At 35.1% G+C, this 17,638-nt stretch overlaps 3 protein-coding genes across 5 annotated transcripts; 2 read left to right on the forward strand and 1 right to left on the reverse strand.

The window, feature by feature from the left end:
- The first annotated feature begins 487 nt into the window (after positions 1 to 487).
- On the forward strand, positions 488 to 2,143 carry LOC105802717 (fasciclin-like arabinogalactan protein 7). Its single transcript, XM_012634531.2, has 2 exons — positions 488 to 640; positions 1,151 to 2,143. The coding sequence occupies exon 2, from the start codon at positions 1,184 to 1,186 to the stop codon at positions 1,973 to 1,975; it is 792 nt and encodes a 263-aa protein (XP_012489985.1). The 5' UTR covers positions 488 to 640; positions 1,151 to 1,183; the 3' UTR covers positions 1,976 to 2,143.
- A 4,503-nt stretch (positions 2,144 to 6,646) lies between these two features.
- On the forward strand, positions 6,647 to 12,063 carry LOC105802689 (fimbrin-5). Of its 3 annotated transcripts, XM_012634508.2 has the most exons (15): positions 6,647 to 6,862; positions 7,083 to 7,203; positions 7,488 to 7,658; positions 7,850 to 8,082; positions 8,171 to 8,342; positions 8,489 to 8,527; positions 8,665 to 8,733; positions 8,851 to 8,967; positions 9,313 to 9,524; positions 9,925 to 10,077; positions 10,173 to 10,372; positions 10,699 to 10,856; positions 10,957 to 11,053; positions 11,370 to 11,461; positions 11,670 to 12,063. In XM_012634508.2, the coding sequence occupies exons 2-15, from the start codon at positions 7,117 to 7,119 to the stop codon at positions 11,859 to 11,861; spliced, it is 1,992 nt and encodes a 663-aa protein (XP_012489962.1). In that variant the 5' UTR covers positions 6,647 to 6,862; positions 7,083 to 7,116; the 3' UTR covers positions 11,862 to 12,063. The 3 variants fall into 3 exon arrangements, with proteins under 3 accessions (XP_012489962.1, XP_052489358.1, XP_012489945.1); XM_052633398.1 differs by lacking the exon at positions 8,489 to 8,527; XM_012634491.2 differs by lacking the exon at positions 6,647 to 6,862 and having other exon boundaries at positions 7,819 to 8,082.
- Positions 12,064 to 12,499: 436 nt separating this feature from the next.
- Positions 12,500 to 16,137, reverse strand: LOC105802710 (uncharacterized). The gene is made up of 7 exons (XM_012634520.2): positions 15,171 to 16,137; positions 14,396 to 14,512; positions 13,770 to 13,948; positions 13,563 to 13,656; positions 13,363 to 13,440; positions 13,148 to 13,249; positions 12,500 to 12,940 (listed from the first exon to the last, which is right to left on the reverse strand). Exons 1-7 carry the CDS (start codon positions 15,660 to 15,662, stop codon positions 12,806 to 12,808), a joined length of 1,197 nt encoding a protein of 398 aa, XP_012489974.1. The 5' UTR covers positions 15,663 to 16,137; the 3' UTR covers positions 12,500 to 12,805.
- Between the last annotated feature and the right edge of the window lie 1,501 nt (positions 16,138 to 17,638).

A 17,638-nucleotide genomic window follows, 5' to 3' on the forward strand; every position in this document is an offset into this window, starting at 1 on the left:
TAATTTTTTATAATTTTAAATAATTATATATTTTTAATTTTTAATTTTAAAATTTTAAAATTTTAAAAATTATTTAAGTGTCAATATGGCATCCATGTGGAAAGTTAACAAACATTAATATTTTTATCCAGTTTGGGGTGATTTGACAAATAGTACAAATTTAAAAGTTAAAAGAAACGAAAAATTAAATAAATGATTAAAATAAAATTTTTAAGTTGGAGAAACAAATAAATCATTATGCTTAAAAATAATACAACTGTTTGAGTTGTTGTGGTCGTAGTTAATTGAATGTATAAATAAAATATTTAAAATAAAAATTCAAGGTATAAGAATGATAAAATTATTATTTCAGATAAAAGAATGATAATATTATTTTAATTTGATTACAAAAATTAAAAAGTTTTATTGGCAATTAATATAAAACATAATTCTTAACCACAAAATCTATACGAATGAGACATTAAATGAGGTCCATGTTCTCTCTTTCTTTTCTTTTTTTCCCCTTAAAATATTACCACAAAAATAAAAAATTATAAAATAAAAAAAAACACATCTTTATATAGCGTCTCCCAGCTTATACCAATCTGCTACATTGGTCAGCGAAGGATTAAGCTTTCTTTCTGAATTCCTCTTTAGCAAGGTTTTTGTCCTTCATTTCTCTGCTCTCATTGAAATTTGCTTCTGTTAAAGTTGCATTCTTTAGTTCTTCTTTCAAGTTAATTTAATGCTGAAGTTAAATCTAGATTTTTTTTTTAAATTTTTCTTTTTAGCTTCTGTTGATGTACATTTCTGGTTGTAGTTTTTTTTTTCTCCTTCTTGATTCTTGAGGAAGTTATTTGGATTTTCAGGGAACTTCCAGTGTGAAGTTCAATGTAAAGTGAATATTAGATTTGATCTGGGTTTTTGTTCTGAACTTTGATTACTCGGGGAATTTTGTTACTCAACTTCATCTGAAGGATCTCAAGAACTGAAAATTGTTTGTTTTTATTTTTATTTTTGAGTTTTGGTCTTCACATTTTTATGTCATCTGCAATTCAATTGTTTTAGATCCTGTTTGAAGTTGCTTATCTTGATTGTGAAATGCGGTTTTGATCTTAGGGAATTTTATATCAGTTTTTTGTTCATAATGTGATGGGTTTGATTCTCGTAGGAATTTGGACCGAATACCAAATTTCTGGGAAAAATGCAGTTTTCCAGGAATTTTATGATGATTTGTTCTGCATTGCTCCTGTGCTCTTCCTTGACATATGGGCAAACGGCTAGTCCACCGGCTCCGGTGGCAATAACCCCAACTCCGACACCTGCACCGGCTCCGGCACCAGAATACGTAAACCTAACTTATTTACTCTCTGTGGCTGGTCCATTTCACACTTTCCTTAACTACCTTGAATCAACTAAAGTGATTGACACCTTCCAAAGCCAAGCCAACAACACTGAACAAGGCATTACAATTTTCGTACCGAAAGACGATTCGTTCAAGGGTCTTAAGAAGCCGTCATTGTCCAATCTCAGTGATGATCAGCTTAAATCGCTCATCCTTTTCCATGCCTTGCCCAAATACTATGCCCTTGCCGACTTCAATGACCTCAGTACAAAAGGCCCTATCACTACACTTGCTGGTGGCCAATACACTTTGAATTTCACCGATGACTCCGGCACCGTGCACCTCGATTCAGGATGGAGCAAAACAAAAGTATCCAGCGCTGTACATTCGACCGATCCGATCGCGATATATCAGGTGAATAAGGTCCTTCTTCCTGAGGCTATCTTTGGTACCGATATACCTCCAACGCCTGCACCATCCCCAGCTCCTGATATTAGCCCAGCTGCGGATTCTCCATCCGCAGACTCGAAAGAAGGCGGTTCTCCGTCGAAGGCTTTGCCATCGGATTCAGCTTCTCATAGGGTTATGAAGTTGAGCATTTGGAGTCATCTGGTTTTGGCAGTCTTAGGTGGGTTGGTTCTGCTTTTCTAATAATAAGACTTCATTTTGAGTCTAAGTTATGTTCATGGGGGGCAGCACACCTCTGAGTTTCTCGATTGAATTTACTTCGATTATAAAACCATTTTTTCTTGTATATGTTATTAAGATTCTGTGTTAAGAATGGAAGTTCTTGTGTTATAATTACCATTTCAAGTTAAATCGCCTTTTGCATGGATTACTGTTTTCTTTTATTTACTTATTATTAGAATTCATGTATAAGTAACTTCCACGGCTTACAATTTATATTAAGTCAGACACAACAATACGGGTGAGTGGCGACATAAATAGCACTAAAAAGCTGAAACGAGATAAAACATGAAACAAAATCAATTGGTTTAATAAAATATTTTTTTATATTATCTTCAACGATTTTTCCACGTACAGAAAAATAAGAGTAAATACTAGCTCAATAATTATTTAACATTTAACTAACATTAAGCGGTATTATATAATCATATCATTATACAAAAAGACAACTTATATTAATAGATAATCTTAACATGTCCTTAGTCTAATCGGAAACAAGCAAACCAATTAAAAGACCAACATGTCATCTATCAACTTCAATTGGGAAGATACCTTATATTAGGTATCGAAGTTGATGACTCATAAAAGATAGAGACATAGATGTGACTGACTAAACTTATGGCAAATCAGACATGACCTAAGTAGAATAACTATTAGATCCGTTTATGGATTTATTCACTTTCACTTGTGACGTTCATAATGTGATATACCTTAATCCCGAATGGATGATAAACTATGTATGTGTAACGTGTATACTTTGATGTAAATGAAAGCATGAGTTCAAAATAGATAAGAAATAGAAAGCTAGTACGTTGGGAATACAACTTTTGTAGTATGTAGCATCATTCCACAACAGTGAAATTCATAACCCAATAAAGGGTAAATTATACCCTATCATAGCCTAATCTCAATGATGATCAACTTAAATCGTTCATCATTTTCCATGCCTTGCCCAAATACTATGCCCTTGCCGACTTTAATGACCTCAATACAAAATGCGCCATCACTACACTTGTTGATGGCCAATACACTTTGAATTTCATCGATGATTCTGGCACCGTACACCTCGATTCAGGATGGTTTCTGCTTGTGATCCCTCTTCGCTTTTGCAAAATTGAGTATCATTGGCCCAAGCTTCAAAGCTTCATTCTCTAGCTCCACTTTCACTTCTTTACTAATCACGAAAGTCTTGGATCGCTCTGGACAATCCCGTATCCTATACAGACCACAACACAAGAAGCACTCCACTAACTTCTTCCCATTCTCTCTAACTCTCTTAGCTTCAATAGAACGTACAAGCAAACCAAGTCTTATTGATTTCTATCTAGCTTATAATTCCCTTCGATAGCATATATCATGGATCGTTTCGAAAAATCCCTCACAATATGCAGACCTTCGCAACGAAAGCACCTCACTGGCCTCTTTAGTTTGCTATTGGGCTTCACTTCCTATTCAGTGGTTTCCTATTGCCACCATTGTTGTTGCTATTCTCGATTGACCCTTCCTCATCTCTTTCACCGTTGCCCCTCTCTCTGAGCTTTGTTTCTCCTCGAAACAAGCTCAAATAAGGACTCTACTACGATCATAGCTTCGGAAAGTTCGTAGACCTCTCAACGTTGCAACTCTTGTTTCACCCACGGGCTTTAGCCCATCCATGAATGAGTAAAACGCCTCATTCTCACCCAAATCAGAAATCTAGAGCATGAGTTCACTAAACTCCCACACATACTCCTTCATTGTGTGTTGTTGCGTAAGCCAGCGCAACTTAGCTCGAGCCTTATCCTCGGCATACTCTGGGTAAAATTGTGCCTTGAATTTTCTATGAAACTCCTCCCAAGTCCTAATAGTGGTACCATCTCATCTCTCATTTGTGGACCTATGACTCTACTGCAACAAAGAAACATCAGTAAAATACATGGCAACAATATTTACCTTAGTAGCATCATTCACGATGCCTTTGGCATGGAAGTATTGCTCCATCCCCCACAAAAATTTGTTCACATCATTTGCGGACCTCGTCCCATTGAACTCTTTCGGCTTCGGGGCGTATACCTTAGGCATAGGTGTCGTAGGCAACACCCCATTACCCGAAGACTTTGCAGATATTAAGCTCCCCCTTGAGCTCCTCAACCTTTTCCTTCAAGGTTGGCACCGTATCCTTGAGAGCATCATTTTTCTCAATTACCTCGCCCACAGAGGTATTTAGGACCCCTTGCATCACATCTATATTGTCACTGAAGGCCTTTGAGACTTGGTCATTGAGTTTATCATACCTCGATTCCAACTCTGTGGTATGCCCATCAACTTCCTCGAGGGTCTCCTTCACATCACCCATAAAGCCCTCAAGTTTGGCCACCCTACCATCTAAAGTTGACAGCATATCCCGCGATCAACTTATTTTCCTAACCCTCTCACGGGTTTCCATTGGCTCTTGCTTGCCTACTCTTTTCGACATCTTAAACGGTGCATTCGCAACCTTAGCTCGGATACCAACTATCACGGGGCTAGATCTTTCGTTTCGCAATTCGTGCAACTTTAAACAATTTATTCACTCTAAATGCGCCTAAGTCAGCCTAACTTTCACAAAGTGAGAATTCTTGCAGAATTTCTCTAAGGTGCTGAAAAATATAGTGGAAATAACTCGAAACAAAAAGAGCAACAAAAGTTTTGGAAAGCCACAAGAAAATAATGCACACCAAGTGTTTGATTAAATGCTCTCAATATATTATTAACTCAAGAATAACTAAATACAATGAGATAAATACAAATGAAGATAGATGTCTCTATTTATAGTTAAGCTCCCCCAAAATCAATGGTATAAATTGAGTTACATCGACAGTCAAGATTAGAGCCTATCTACAATTGAGAGTCCTAAGGGATTTAAACTCTATACATTTATCCTTTTAGGATTTACCCTATTTTCCATGGTAACTCTAGTTTGACTGAAGTGTTTCACTGGGCCACCAAAGCTTCAAGTAGATGGGCTTCTCCATGGATTCCACGAGTTGGGCCATTTCATGTGGGTCAAATGAGCCCCATTTAATAAGTTGACCTCTATGGGACATTTTGTGCGCAATGGTTACAAGCTTTGACCTACGGCCCGTGACACTAGTTGGTAAATACATATTTGGAATGTATGGCATTATAGTTTACTTTTATCTGAACTTTATAATCAAATTTGACGTTAAGTAATATGTTTTTATGCATTATATTTTACCTTGGTAGTTTAATTTTGATTAAGCTTTTTTTTATGGAATTTTTTATTGTTTCAAACTTGAATTGATATGTTTAACGTGTGCGTATACCTTTGGTACATGATTGGACATATTTTGAAGCATGTTAGAATGACTTGAAATGGTATTTTATGTATTTTTGGGTTAAATTCTCAAGACTAAGATGAATAAGTCTTAAGATTTATTCAAAGTTTGGTATTTTCCTGTAGATTGGATAAACAAGTATCGACACTTGGTCATCAGGCATCAAGAATTTTTCCCTAAATCTTGAGAGTTGGTAGACAGATTTGAAGGTTACCAGTATCGAGACTTATACCCCAAGTCTCGTGACCTATTGTCCTGTTTTGATATTTTGGGTCTTGAATGTTGTTCTTAAGCCTATTTTCACTGATTTGGTGTTTGTTAATCATCAATGAAGCATGATTTAGACTTATGGTTTAATCATGATGGATTTAAATTTAATTATGCATGAAAATTGGTGCATTTTGATTTTGTTTTGTTTAGGATTACTTCGATAATTAATATAACATATTATATTCATATTTTTTTCCGAGTCAAGTGTAGAGTATTACTTTTATTGGTATCAAAGAATGGTTAAGGTTCAATCGATTCTAAGCCCAAAATATGTTGAAGTGTTGTTTTGGTGTTATGTTTGAGCCCCTGGGATGAATTTCTCCTTTTGCTTCTCAACTTACAAGGGTATTTGCAGTTGTTTCTAGTTGTTGTTCCCATCCCAAAGGCATGTACTTACGCATCATTCACTCGTTCATCATTGGAAACGCACCTCCAGTCCAACTTGCATGTGTTAAGCATGCCGTTAGCTTGAGCCAAGATCAAACTCTTTATGAGATTCAAAGTTGCATTACTTATAGCTTCCTTGTTCGTAGACAAAGTAGCTTCAGAATAGTCTTTCATTCCAATGCATAACTTGTATCCATGCACTTCATATTTGCCTAGAGTTTACCCTAAAAAATATAGCCCAAACTTAATTGTGTCCGATTAATTCGTAACACCAATTCAATTAAACACATTATATGTGATATAAATATATTTAAAATTATAATTACATCAACAAATCCCAATCATTATAAACATTAAATTAAATAATCAACTAAATTCAAATTTACTCACTTTTGAACTCTATTTCACTTAAAATCTCATTAGCTACTTACAAAGATATATTTAATAATAATGGCATCGTATTAAATGCTGCAATAAATTGTTTTATTCATAATTTCCTAATTACTAAATGATGCTAAAGTTAAAAAGGAAATCTTAAATAGGAATATAGAAAAGGTAATACCAAAGAAAAATTGACAGTGATATCAAAGCATTTAATAAACAGTTAAAATGAGCCAATTTGCTCGTTCTCTCTCTCTCACTCTGTCTTATTCACATTTGCAATCGGCAGTGTTCGCGGGTTACGGGAGGACTAAGGGCCATCACGCTTTTCTCTCATCCTCATTTCCCTTCACTCAATTCCAATATCACCCAAACACCCCCCCCCCTCTCTCTCTCTCTTACAACTCCCCATACCTTCGACAATCGAAGAAGCAAAACCCCTATATGGAGGAACCCACCCTTCTAACTTAGTTTCTCTCTCTCTGTCTCTCTTAAGGTTTACATTGTTCTTTTCTCTGTTCTCATAAATATCATGTCTTCTTTTATATAGTTGGGGTTGATCGTTTCCTTTTCCTATTGAATTATATGTACATGCACGTCAGTTTGTTGGGTTTCTGCATTTGTTGCATCTTGTTTTGTTGAGTTTTCATTGGCTTTAAGTAATATGCAATATAAGCGTAAACAATCTTTGATAGTTTGATATGGTGCGTGATTAGGGGACAAAATTGGGTAGAAAAACCAAGGCAAACAATGTCTAGTTATCAAGGTGTGATTGTTTCTGATCCATGGCTTCAAAGCCAGTTCACTCAAGTCGAGCTCCGAACCCTCAAATCCAAGGTAACCTTTTTTTCTTTTCTTGTTTTTTTTTTCCGTGGAATGTAACCTGTAGCTCAGTTCTTTTGCATAATTACTTTGAATGAAAGTGAACCATGCATTTTGGTCTGAAAGATTACAATTTCAACTTCTAATTCTTTAAAGTGCCTTTTTTTTTTTTTATTTGGTAATATACCTTTGCTACTAGCAAAATAACAACTATAGGTTACCTTATTTTACATGATTATATGGTATTTGGAAATCTTTTTCTTGACATGGAACTTTGATTTCTTTCTTGTTGCTTTTAGTTTATCTCTGTGAGGACACAACATGGCCGTGTTACTCGGGATGATCTGCCACCAGTGTTTGCTGGTATGAAAGCTTTCAGTGAAATGTTTAGTGAGGATGAGATTAAGACTTTCTTGGGAGAGTCAAACAGTGACATGGGTGAAGAAATTGATTTTGAGGCCTTCCTTCGGGTAAGTCTTTTCAATATACTGGCTGCAGTGTTTTTCCTGTATAGCAGTGCTAATTATTCAATATATGAAATGTTGTGAATTAAGGTTTCTAGATGTTACAATACCTGGTGTGTAGTTTTCCTTTTTCTTTTTGGCATATGTTCTCCTTATATCTTGCTAGGTGGCAATGTTTGGGTTTGGTGAATTGGCAGCTTTATCTAGATTTGCAAGGTCGCGCAGTTGAAAAATCAGGTGGCTTGAGATCTTCATTTCTCAAGGCAACCACAACCACTTTTCACCATGCTATTAATGAATCTGAGAAGGCTTCTTATGTTGCTCATATCAATAACTATCTGGCAGAAGATAAATTCTTGAAAGATTTTCTTCCAATTGATCCAGCCACAGACGCTTTATTTGATCTTGCGAAAGATGGAGTCCTTCTTTGGTTGGTTCACTGGACTTGACTTTGCTTTATTCCTTCTTATTGAATCCTGATTTGATGTTTGTTGACACTTTTAGTTTCTTTCATGCAGCAAGCTTATCAATGTAGCTGTTCCTGGGACCATAGATGAGCGAGCTATTAACACAAAAAAGGTTCTTAATCCCTGGGAGAGGAATGAGAATCATACTCTTTGCCTTAATTCTGCAAAAGCTATTGGTTGCACCGTGGTTAACATTGGCACACAAGACCTTGTTGAAGCAAGAGTACGTAATGCTCCTTCCCAATACCAATTTAGGTGTTATACATGCTTTTTAGTATAACTTGTACAATATTTTAACTCTTCCTATCATCTTTTCTTCTTCTTCTTCTTCTTCTTCTTCTTCTTCTTTTTGGTGTTTTAATTTTCTAGCCCCACCTGGTACTTGGATTGATTTCTCAAATTATTAAGGTATCCAATTGAAGCTTCCTTTGAACTCATTTATTTTGTGTTTGTAATTTGTAGAATCATGGAAACCTTACTGATCATATCAGTTTCCTTCAACCATAGTTATATTGTTAGTAATGTTTTCATGGCTGTGACATCAGATTCAACTACTAGCTGATCTCAATCTGAAGAAAACTCCTCAACTTGTAGAACTGGTGGATGATAGCCAGGTTGGAGACTGTTAATTGGTTTTGCCCCCTTTGTGTCTTGATGATATCAGGTAGCGGATAATCTCCATTTTGCAGGTTGGAAACTAATTCAGTTCACCTTTTGTATAAATTTTGTAGGAGGTGGAGGAGCTTTTGAGTTTAGCACCTGAAAAGGTTTTACTGAAATGGATGAATTTTCATCTGAAGAAAGCTGGATACCAAAAGCAGGTTACAAACTTCTCTACAGATTTGAAGGTGAGAAAACTCATTGGTTTTGATAAATTCTACTTGTTTCATGCCAATTTTATCTACAAAAGGTAATTATTATCATGGTCTTCAGTGCTGCATTAATCTTTACATTTGGTCCTTAAGTTCCATGAAAATGTGAAACAATCGCAGGATGTTTAAATGTCTTTCAGTGTCTTTAAACTTCAGTATATCCTCATATTCACAAACAATATGGAAAACCATTTGATTCATGGTTGCATATAATCAAATAACCAATAGTTCTTAATGTGTGAAGTAATACATTGCCTCTTGTCTATACTACTTTCAGTTTTCTAGAGTAACTGATGTATCATAAAACCTATTTATTTGTAGGATGGAGAAGCATATGCACACCTGCTTAATGCACTTGCTCCTGAACACAGTACGCATTCAACTTTGGATGCAAAGGATCCAACTGAAAGAGCAAACAAGGTTCTTGAGATGGCAGAGAAATTGGATTGCAAAAGATATCTCACTCCTAAGGACATTGTCGAGGGCTCACCAAATCTCAATCTTGCATTTGTAGCTCAAATATTCCATCACAGGTGAGAAATAATGTATTTTTTCCTTAAGACTGAGCTAAGTTTCTATAATAATTTATATTAGCTTTTCCCTGTTCAATTTCATTCAATTCTTGACTACTTTTTCTACCAATACTTGGTTATCTCATAGTGTATATTGTCTGGTTTATTTCTTATTTGCATGTGGGAAAAGCTGACTCAATCATGTACTCACTATTGTGATTTTTATTTGTATTGATTACATGGTTTAAAACAAAACCAGGTAGCGCTCTCTCAGCCCATAAATTTCACCTTTTTTATCTCAGTATTCAGTCCTGAGACCTCAAAGTTGGAATTTCAAGCTCTAAGCACTGGCTTATTCCCTTGGGGACATGTGCTCATGATTGTACGAAATAGTTTAACTAGTGTATGGTTTCTCTTGCAGGAATGGTTTAACTGACAGCAAAACGACAACCTTTGCTGAGATGATGACGGATGATGCAGAAACGTCTCGTGAAGAGAGATGCTTTCGCTTTTGGATGAATAGTCTTGGAGCTACTACATATGTCAACAATGTTTTTGAAGATGTTAGAAACGGGTATCGTGCTCTTTTCTCTTGTAAAACTTTGGCTCTCTGAGCAGTATCAAGCGGTTGTTGAGTCTTGTTTGGTGTCCACCCTTTCGTGGATGCAGGTATGTTATGTTGGAAATTGTGGATAAAATTTTTCCTGGAACAGTTAACTGGAAGCAGGCAAATAAGCCTCCTATAAAGATGCCATTTAAACAGGTTGAGAATTGCAATCAAGTGATACAGATTGGCAGGAATTTAAATTTCTCACTTGTCAATGTAGCTGGCAATGATATTGTGGCTGGAAACAAGAAACTTATAATAGGTAGTATCTTCCATATTACATTTTTCCATAGGGTGGCCAGTTCAAGACCTTTTTTTATAACTTCTACATGTTGCTCTAGTGTGAATGAGGGCTACTCTTCTCTTTCTTTGGTAAAGTTGAGGCTGTTATTTTGATTTCTACATTGCTACTTTTTATCATTCCTATCAACTTTTAAATGGATGCATATTCCAAGAAACTTTGGGTTGGGGGATATGATTTTATAGCCGTTTGCTTTTCTGAGAGGCACACATATTAGTAAATCTTGAAATGGCTCCCTGCTCTATATTTCTTCTCATGTTTCTTGTTTTGCTTTACCTCACATGCAGCATTTTTGTGGCAACTGATGAGGTTTTCAATGCTACAACTCCTTAAAAACTTGAGAACTCACTCCCAAGGTAAAGAAATTACAGATGCTGATATTCTGAACTGGGCTAACAATAAAGTAAAGAAGGCAGGTAGAACCTCTCAAATGGAGAGCTTCAAGGTACATAAGCCACAAAAAAAATGAAATTTGTGTCTCAAAAATTTTGATTGTAACACATAGACGGACACTCTGGTTTTTATTGAACTATTATTCCTCTTAGGATAAAAGCCTTTCCAGTGGTATATTCTTCCTCGAGCTTCTCAGTGCAGTGGAACCAAGGGTCGTTAACTGGGGTCTTGTTACCAAGGGAGAAACTGGTATGGTGTTCTTTCATTATTATACTTATGTGTTCTTTTCCCTCGAAACCTACCTGAGCTGACCATAATGTTATATGGCACTTCAGCAATATATATAAACCTGCCAAGCCAGCTCTTTTTGTTTGCTTCTGAGAACTCATTAATCTTGCTTTGAATCTTAAATCTTTAATGCTCAGTAGATATTTCTAAATCATTGTGGTGATTTTATTGAGGAGCTTTACATGGGAAACTTTGTTCGCTTACAAATTAATAGAGGATACTATGTATGACATAAAATCAAATAAAAGATATGTATTGTTTGTCATTGACATTGCAGATGAAGATAAGAAGTTGAATGCAACTTATATAATCAGTGTTGCTCGGAAGCTTGGGTGCTCCATTTTCTTGTTACCCGAGGATGTCATAGAGGTAATTATTTCCCAAATTCAATATCCATAATCCCTCCTCTATATCTTTTCTGATGATTTGCCATATTGTGCGTCTTTTTTTTTTTTGCTTGTGCTTTACACTAAGTTTTGAGGTATATATAGTTTTCCACTTTTTTTCTTTTTTTATATACCTCATGCTTAAATTGGATTAAATCAGACATTAATGTAACTTCTGACCTTGATAACAGGTGAACCAGAAAATGATGCTTACATTGACAGCCAGCATCATGTACTGGAGCCTACAGCAGCAGGAAGCAGCGTCTGAAGATGGTGAGATTTCTGATGAGATATTTGTGGAAGGCCGCGAGAATGAGACACGTCTCTCCGGTGAAACCTCCGACTTAACTCTTGATTCAGAATCTTCAAAGACGGAAGAATAGGATAGTAATGAATAACAACCATAGGAAGCTTTCTAATTATTTTCCCTGGTTCTTTCACTCGAAACTTCATTGCTTTTTGTAGACCACAGGAGAAGAAAGAAATGGGACTAAAAAATATATTCTTTGGATTGCACTCATTATGCTTTGAATCATTTGAGGCCTCTTCTCAATAATCTATTTTCCTGTCTAGAAATTATGCAAATTATGGTCACTTTTTTATAAATAAAAAAAAAAATTTGGCTCATCCTTGTCCAAGCTATCGACAAATATTACAATATTTGAGCAATGAGATGAGAGAAACACTCAAAAACACCTGTTTGTATTAGGATATAGATCATGCTACAAAGACATATATATGTCTACTGATCTTTATTTTTTTCTTTATTATGTGGAAATTAATATTCAAAAACATAACGAAAATGTAAAAGAAACCAATTTGTAGTAGAACATCATAAGTTGAAACTGGCAACAACACTGCTGATGGGCCTTCTAATTTTTTGCTTTAACAGAGAGAGAGAGCACCAAGGTCTCATCCTAAACTTTGTTCACCCGCTTGTCAATTCAGAATTAACTTAATTTCCTTACCAACTCTCTCTCTCTCTCTTTCTCTCGTTACAAGGAATAGTTGGCAATGGTGGTGCTAGCTATGGCTTCAAATATTGAATAGAAAAAAAAATGTTAAAAACTGTTCAGAGTAACCCTGTAAACATTTGATGAAGCAGCTAATGGCTTTATAAAATCATTAGGGGCACTGCAAATGCCCTGATTCATTTGCAAACTAACTTCTGCTGTTTAAACAGTGTACAGATTCAAAATTTACATTTTACCCGGTCGCTAGGAGAGTGAATATAAAGAGCATTAATTTCATATTCTTCAACTTCGGGGCAAGGGGTTCATCATTGAATGTTTGATGTACAACTTGATCTTCCCATTCAAGCAAACTGTTATTTGTCATCAGTTCTGAGAGAGTTTAGTCTTCTTAGTCTCTCATCAAGCTCTTTCATTACTTCTGGTTCTTGCTTTTTCCTTTGCTTTGATATAGTGTTTGTCGTCATAAAACCGATCTTATCAAACGCAACCTGTACAGATATAGCCAAAGTTGCATATTCTTAAAACAAGATCAACATCGAAAACTAGGTGTCCATGTCAAGATAAAGAAACTAGAAATGATCTTCTTTAGTCTATGTCCAGAACTAGGAGTGACTTTCTCCATAGATAATGAGGAAGAAGCATGAAATGTTATATAAGACTAGAAAACTGGAAAACAAAATGATGAATAGTCTTACTGTCAATAACTCATCAGGATCAAAAAGGTGATGGGTAGTTCTTTGTAATATATTAATAATGTCGCCAACCTGATGCGTTAGAAGCAACTCGTCTTCCTTCATCTGCAAAAGCAGATCAAAACTTAAATTAGCTCAATAATTTTTACAAGAACACATTGAAGAAAGTTTCCAACTTGATTCGAATGTAAAGATTGAAAGGGCAATGACATGGGTACCATAAATATTGCCAAAGCAGCATGAAAAAGAACCTTTGCCCCCTCATAGAAAAGGACATCCCACACCCGCAGAGTTGTCTAGACAAATAGCCCAATAAGGAGAAAAAAATTTAAGATAGTCAGAAAGCAACCTCAAATAGAATTGACATTTGATGGGAGATGCCAGCAGGACAGAAATGGTAATGAAATATTGTTCAAACCTCCGAAGGCAAGCTTTTAGAAAAGAGGCACAGGAACCACTCTGTCGCAACGAGGGAGACATCAAACTCCAATGCTTCCAAATGAGCAGCAATCCTGCATTTTTTTTTTCCTCCAATTTTTAGTAAAGATAAAACTCGGCTTTAACATATAGCCAAAACAGATTTATTTAAAATAAATATAAAACAGTGCAATCCTCAACCAAATACCTTGGGCACTTCTTAGCAAGCAAATCTTTAAAAACCCTTTGCTCAACATGGCATCCAGATAAGTTATTTGTATAGCAATCATTAACTAAAACATTCTCGAGGAGGACGGCAAGCATCCAAAATGCATCTTCCTCCGTTTTCATAACAAGCAATAGCAATGCAGCAACATAGTTTAAGCCCTAAACCAAGAACAAATAAATTTTAGAGACCCCAATAAATTATCCATGAGGAGAAATGCACCTCAATTTTACTCCTTCTATATGATGGATACGGTAAAGAGTAAAGGAAAGAAGGAACCAAGAAACTGGTCTAATTTCGTTGCCACAATCATATAACATTCTTCATATAGACACCACAAAAAGAGTATGATCATGTTCATCATAGACTGAAAAACAGACCGATAGGCATAGACATACATGATTCACCCCAGCTGACCCACCAAAAGGTAAAGAAACCCTTCAAAGGAAAAATGGCAAACCAGAAAAGGGTGTATCCTTTACACACACACACACAAAAAAAAAAAAGAAGTGCAGGATGTAATTGTAGCACATTCTGTCCTTTCTATGCCTATAGTACTAGAGGCAGACAAAATGCTGTAAGACAAGTGCTACTGTTGATAAGCTCACCTGACAGTAACCTACATCAGAATCACGAAAAGAATACCCCACAAGCACACGCCGGAGAGCAGCATGGCCCTCTGGAGTATCCAACCATGGATGGCCAGGGAAGGTTCGTGGAAGGTCCTGCAAGTATTTAAGAGAAAGGCTCAAACCAAATTTCTCAAAAGTCACAATTCTAGGTTATACCAATCAACAATTCGATGTCAGACCATCACATTCATTGTAATTTTCACAAGTACTTTTAGAAGATACAATTGTTAGTTCTTCTATTTCTGATTCTATTAGTTCAGATGACACAGCAAATAGATTATCAAGTGCATTTTGTAAATCTTAGTTCAAGCATATAACATAGTTGGTATATTAGCTTATACACAATTATTGCTGAAAAATAAGGAAAGCTGAAATTGTTAAGATGCTTCCAATTAAAGATCAAACTCAATATAACCTTTGGTATTTGATATAACTTCTTATTCTGCACTTGTCAACAGTAAATGTTTTTTATTCCATCCTGTTGAAATTTCATTAGAAAAGAGACCTTTTCTCAACAGATCAAAACCTTCTAATGTCAAAACCCCAATACTAACCAATGCAATCATCCTTTGCATGTAGGTCAATCATCAGATATGAATTCTCATTTCCAAATTCATTATGCAAAAATTAACCCCATCTCTAGAAAGAAACTTTACAAACATCAAATGAATAAGACGTCAATCAAAACAAAGACTCAATCAGAAGTTAAATATATATATATATATATAAAAGACTTAATGCAAGAACTTACATGATCAATCTGCCTTGTAGCAGGTGTTACTTTACCATCTACCGCCTTTGTCAAATCATTGTAATAACTTTCAGGCACCGTAGACTTCTTCTTGGCGGCACCGGATAGCGAAAACCAAACCTTAGGCCTAAGTACAGGGGGAATACCTTTCCTAATAAGCCTCTTCAATGTAATAGAATTAGCCAAAGCTGCCAATTTGAGTGAAGATTTCAACACAATTCCTTCCGATAATGAAGAAACTTGTGGCTGTAAATACCAATTGGCTCCTTTGCTTGCTTCAAGTGCCCACCAAACTCGCCCTTGTTGCCTTACCTTTTCTCTTACCTCATTCAGCACATTAACATCATCCACATTACCTTCAACAGTAAACCCATAAAGGTCTTGGAATTTCACTGTAAGATTAGCTCTTCTTGCATGGATGCTTGGCCTTAAAATTGGAAATTGTGCTTGCAATTCCAAAGCAAGGTCTCTTTTACTTTGGGTACCAAACATTTTTTTCCCGTCCTTGATAGATCAAGAGAACAGAAGAAAAAGGTTAACAAGGGCTTTGTCAAAGAATGAGAGGGAGCTACAAGCTTTGAACCATGAAAGTGTCAATCTTTTCAAGCTTGCAGCTTGGAAATTTGAACAAAGGCTGAGTCTTGAAAATGGGTTTTATTTAAAGAAAATAATAAGAGGATGAGTTACAAGCAAGACACGGAGAAAAGCTCTCACATTTGGATCAACATGACCATGGAAGATCCTTTTCAATAATATATAATATAATATAAAAAAATATTTATAAAAAAAAACCCAGAATAATGAAAGCCTTAAAAGAATACAGATTTTTTCCTCAACAAAATCTTCTGAGAAAGGGAGTGAAATTCTTTCCTTTTTTTTTCTATTGTAATTGACAAAGGGAAGGGATGACCCAAAGAAACAAAAGATGTTACTAGGGTATAAAAGAAGCAGAATTTAGTGGAGGGTAAAAATCAAAGCTTGAAAATTTACATATATAGAAAATTCCTCTTTCTCAATACCAAAAATTACTCCAACTGATCTCTTATTAACAAAGAGAGAAGAAATTGTTTACAGTTTACACTTGAAAAAAGGTATAAATAAAAATTGGGAATTTTGTTATTATTTATTATTATTTTCCAAACTCTACTATTAAGTTGCAAATTTAATCCATATATTCTATAATGATGAATGTTAGTCTATATGCTTTTTGAATTCATCATTTTTACTTTCTGTATTCTTTTATTTTAAAATTTCTAAAATAGTATTTTAGTTTATATTTTCTAATTTAATTTATTAATTTATCTTTTATGAGTAATATGTAAAATATCAAGATGACATATTATTACTCGTGATAATATGTTTATTACATAAGATTTTAGAAATAACAAAATTTAACTTAATAAATTTAATAGCAATCATTTGATCAGGGTTAGAAATTTGAAAATTTGAAAATATAACTAGTAAAATAACCAGATTAAAGTATTTGGACTAAATCCATAATTTCTGGATAGTATAGGGACCAAGAGCATATTTTAACCTTTCCGTAAAATTAAACCATTGCCCCAACGTTAACAAAGCTTTGAATTTGATAAGACATGATGCGCATGCGGTGGGTAGGTTTAGACTTTAGCATTCAAATCTTTTTAATGGACTAATATACCCCTGCCGTTTATAAGTTTAAATGTAAGATAAAAAATATTAATATAATATAATATAATAAAAATTAAGACACTCTGCTAATTTATTCAGAATTAATTTGAGGAACATTCTGCGGTGATAAACAATAAAAATATACAAAATTTATGAAAAATAGTTATTTTAGTAGTTAAGAAATTAATGTTTCAAAATAAGAGCAACAGTCGCAAAGAAGGGTTTTTTCCTGATAACCTAAAACGAAGGGATAATTTGTTTTGATTTATATAATTTCTTTTTTATAAGTTAAACAGAAGAGGAAGTTTTCTCTTAAAAGGTTAATTATGAAATTGGTCCTCAAACCATACTTTTTCTTACTTAGGCATCTAAAATAATTTTGGTCAAAACAAATATCTAAGCTATCAATTTGGTCTTATTTTACCCCTAAACACTATACTAGTTAATAAGAACATGATACGTCACGTGTTTTTATTTAACCTGATCATTTTTGTGGGCCATTTACCAATAAAAGTTTAATTTTTTTATAAATTTATCGAAATAGGTCTGGTATTTTATTATTTACCAGAATGGACCATTTTCCGGCAAATCGCGTCCACGTAAGCGCGATGTCAGGGGACGTGCCAGGAAATCGCGGTCACGTCAGCGCGCTTTGCTGACGTGGCAACAAATCTCCCCCTCGTGGACGCGATTTGCTACCACGTCAGCAAAGCGCGCTGACGTGGCTGTAATTTCCTGACTTGTAGGTTTTAAGATTTTAGGGTTTAAGATTTTAAGGTTTTTAGGGTTTTGGAGAAAAAGGTAAACAGATAAGTTGC

The sequence above is a fragment of the Gossypium raimondii genome, chromosome 7 (genome assembly GCF_025698545.1).
Source record: "Gossypium raimondii isolate GPD5lz chromosome 7, ASM2569854v1, whole genome shotgun sequence".
In the NCBI taxonomy this organism is placed as follows: domain Eukaryota; kingdom Viridiplantae; phylum Streptophyta; class Magnoliopsida; order Malvales; family Malvaceae; genus Gossypium; species Gossypium raimondii.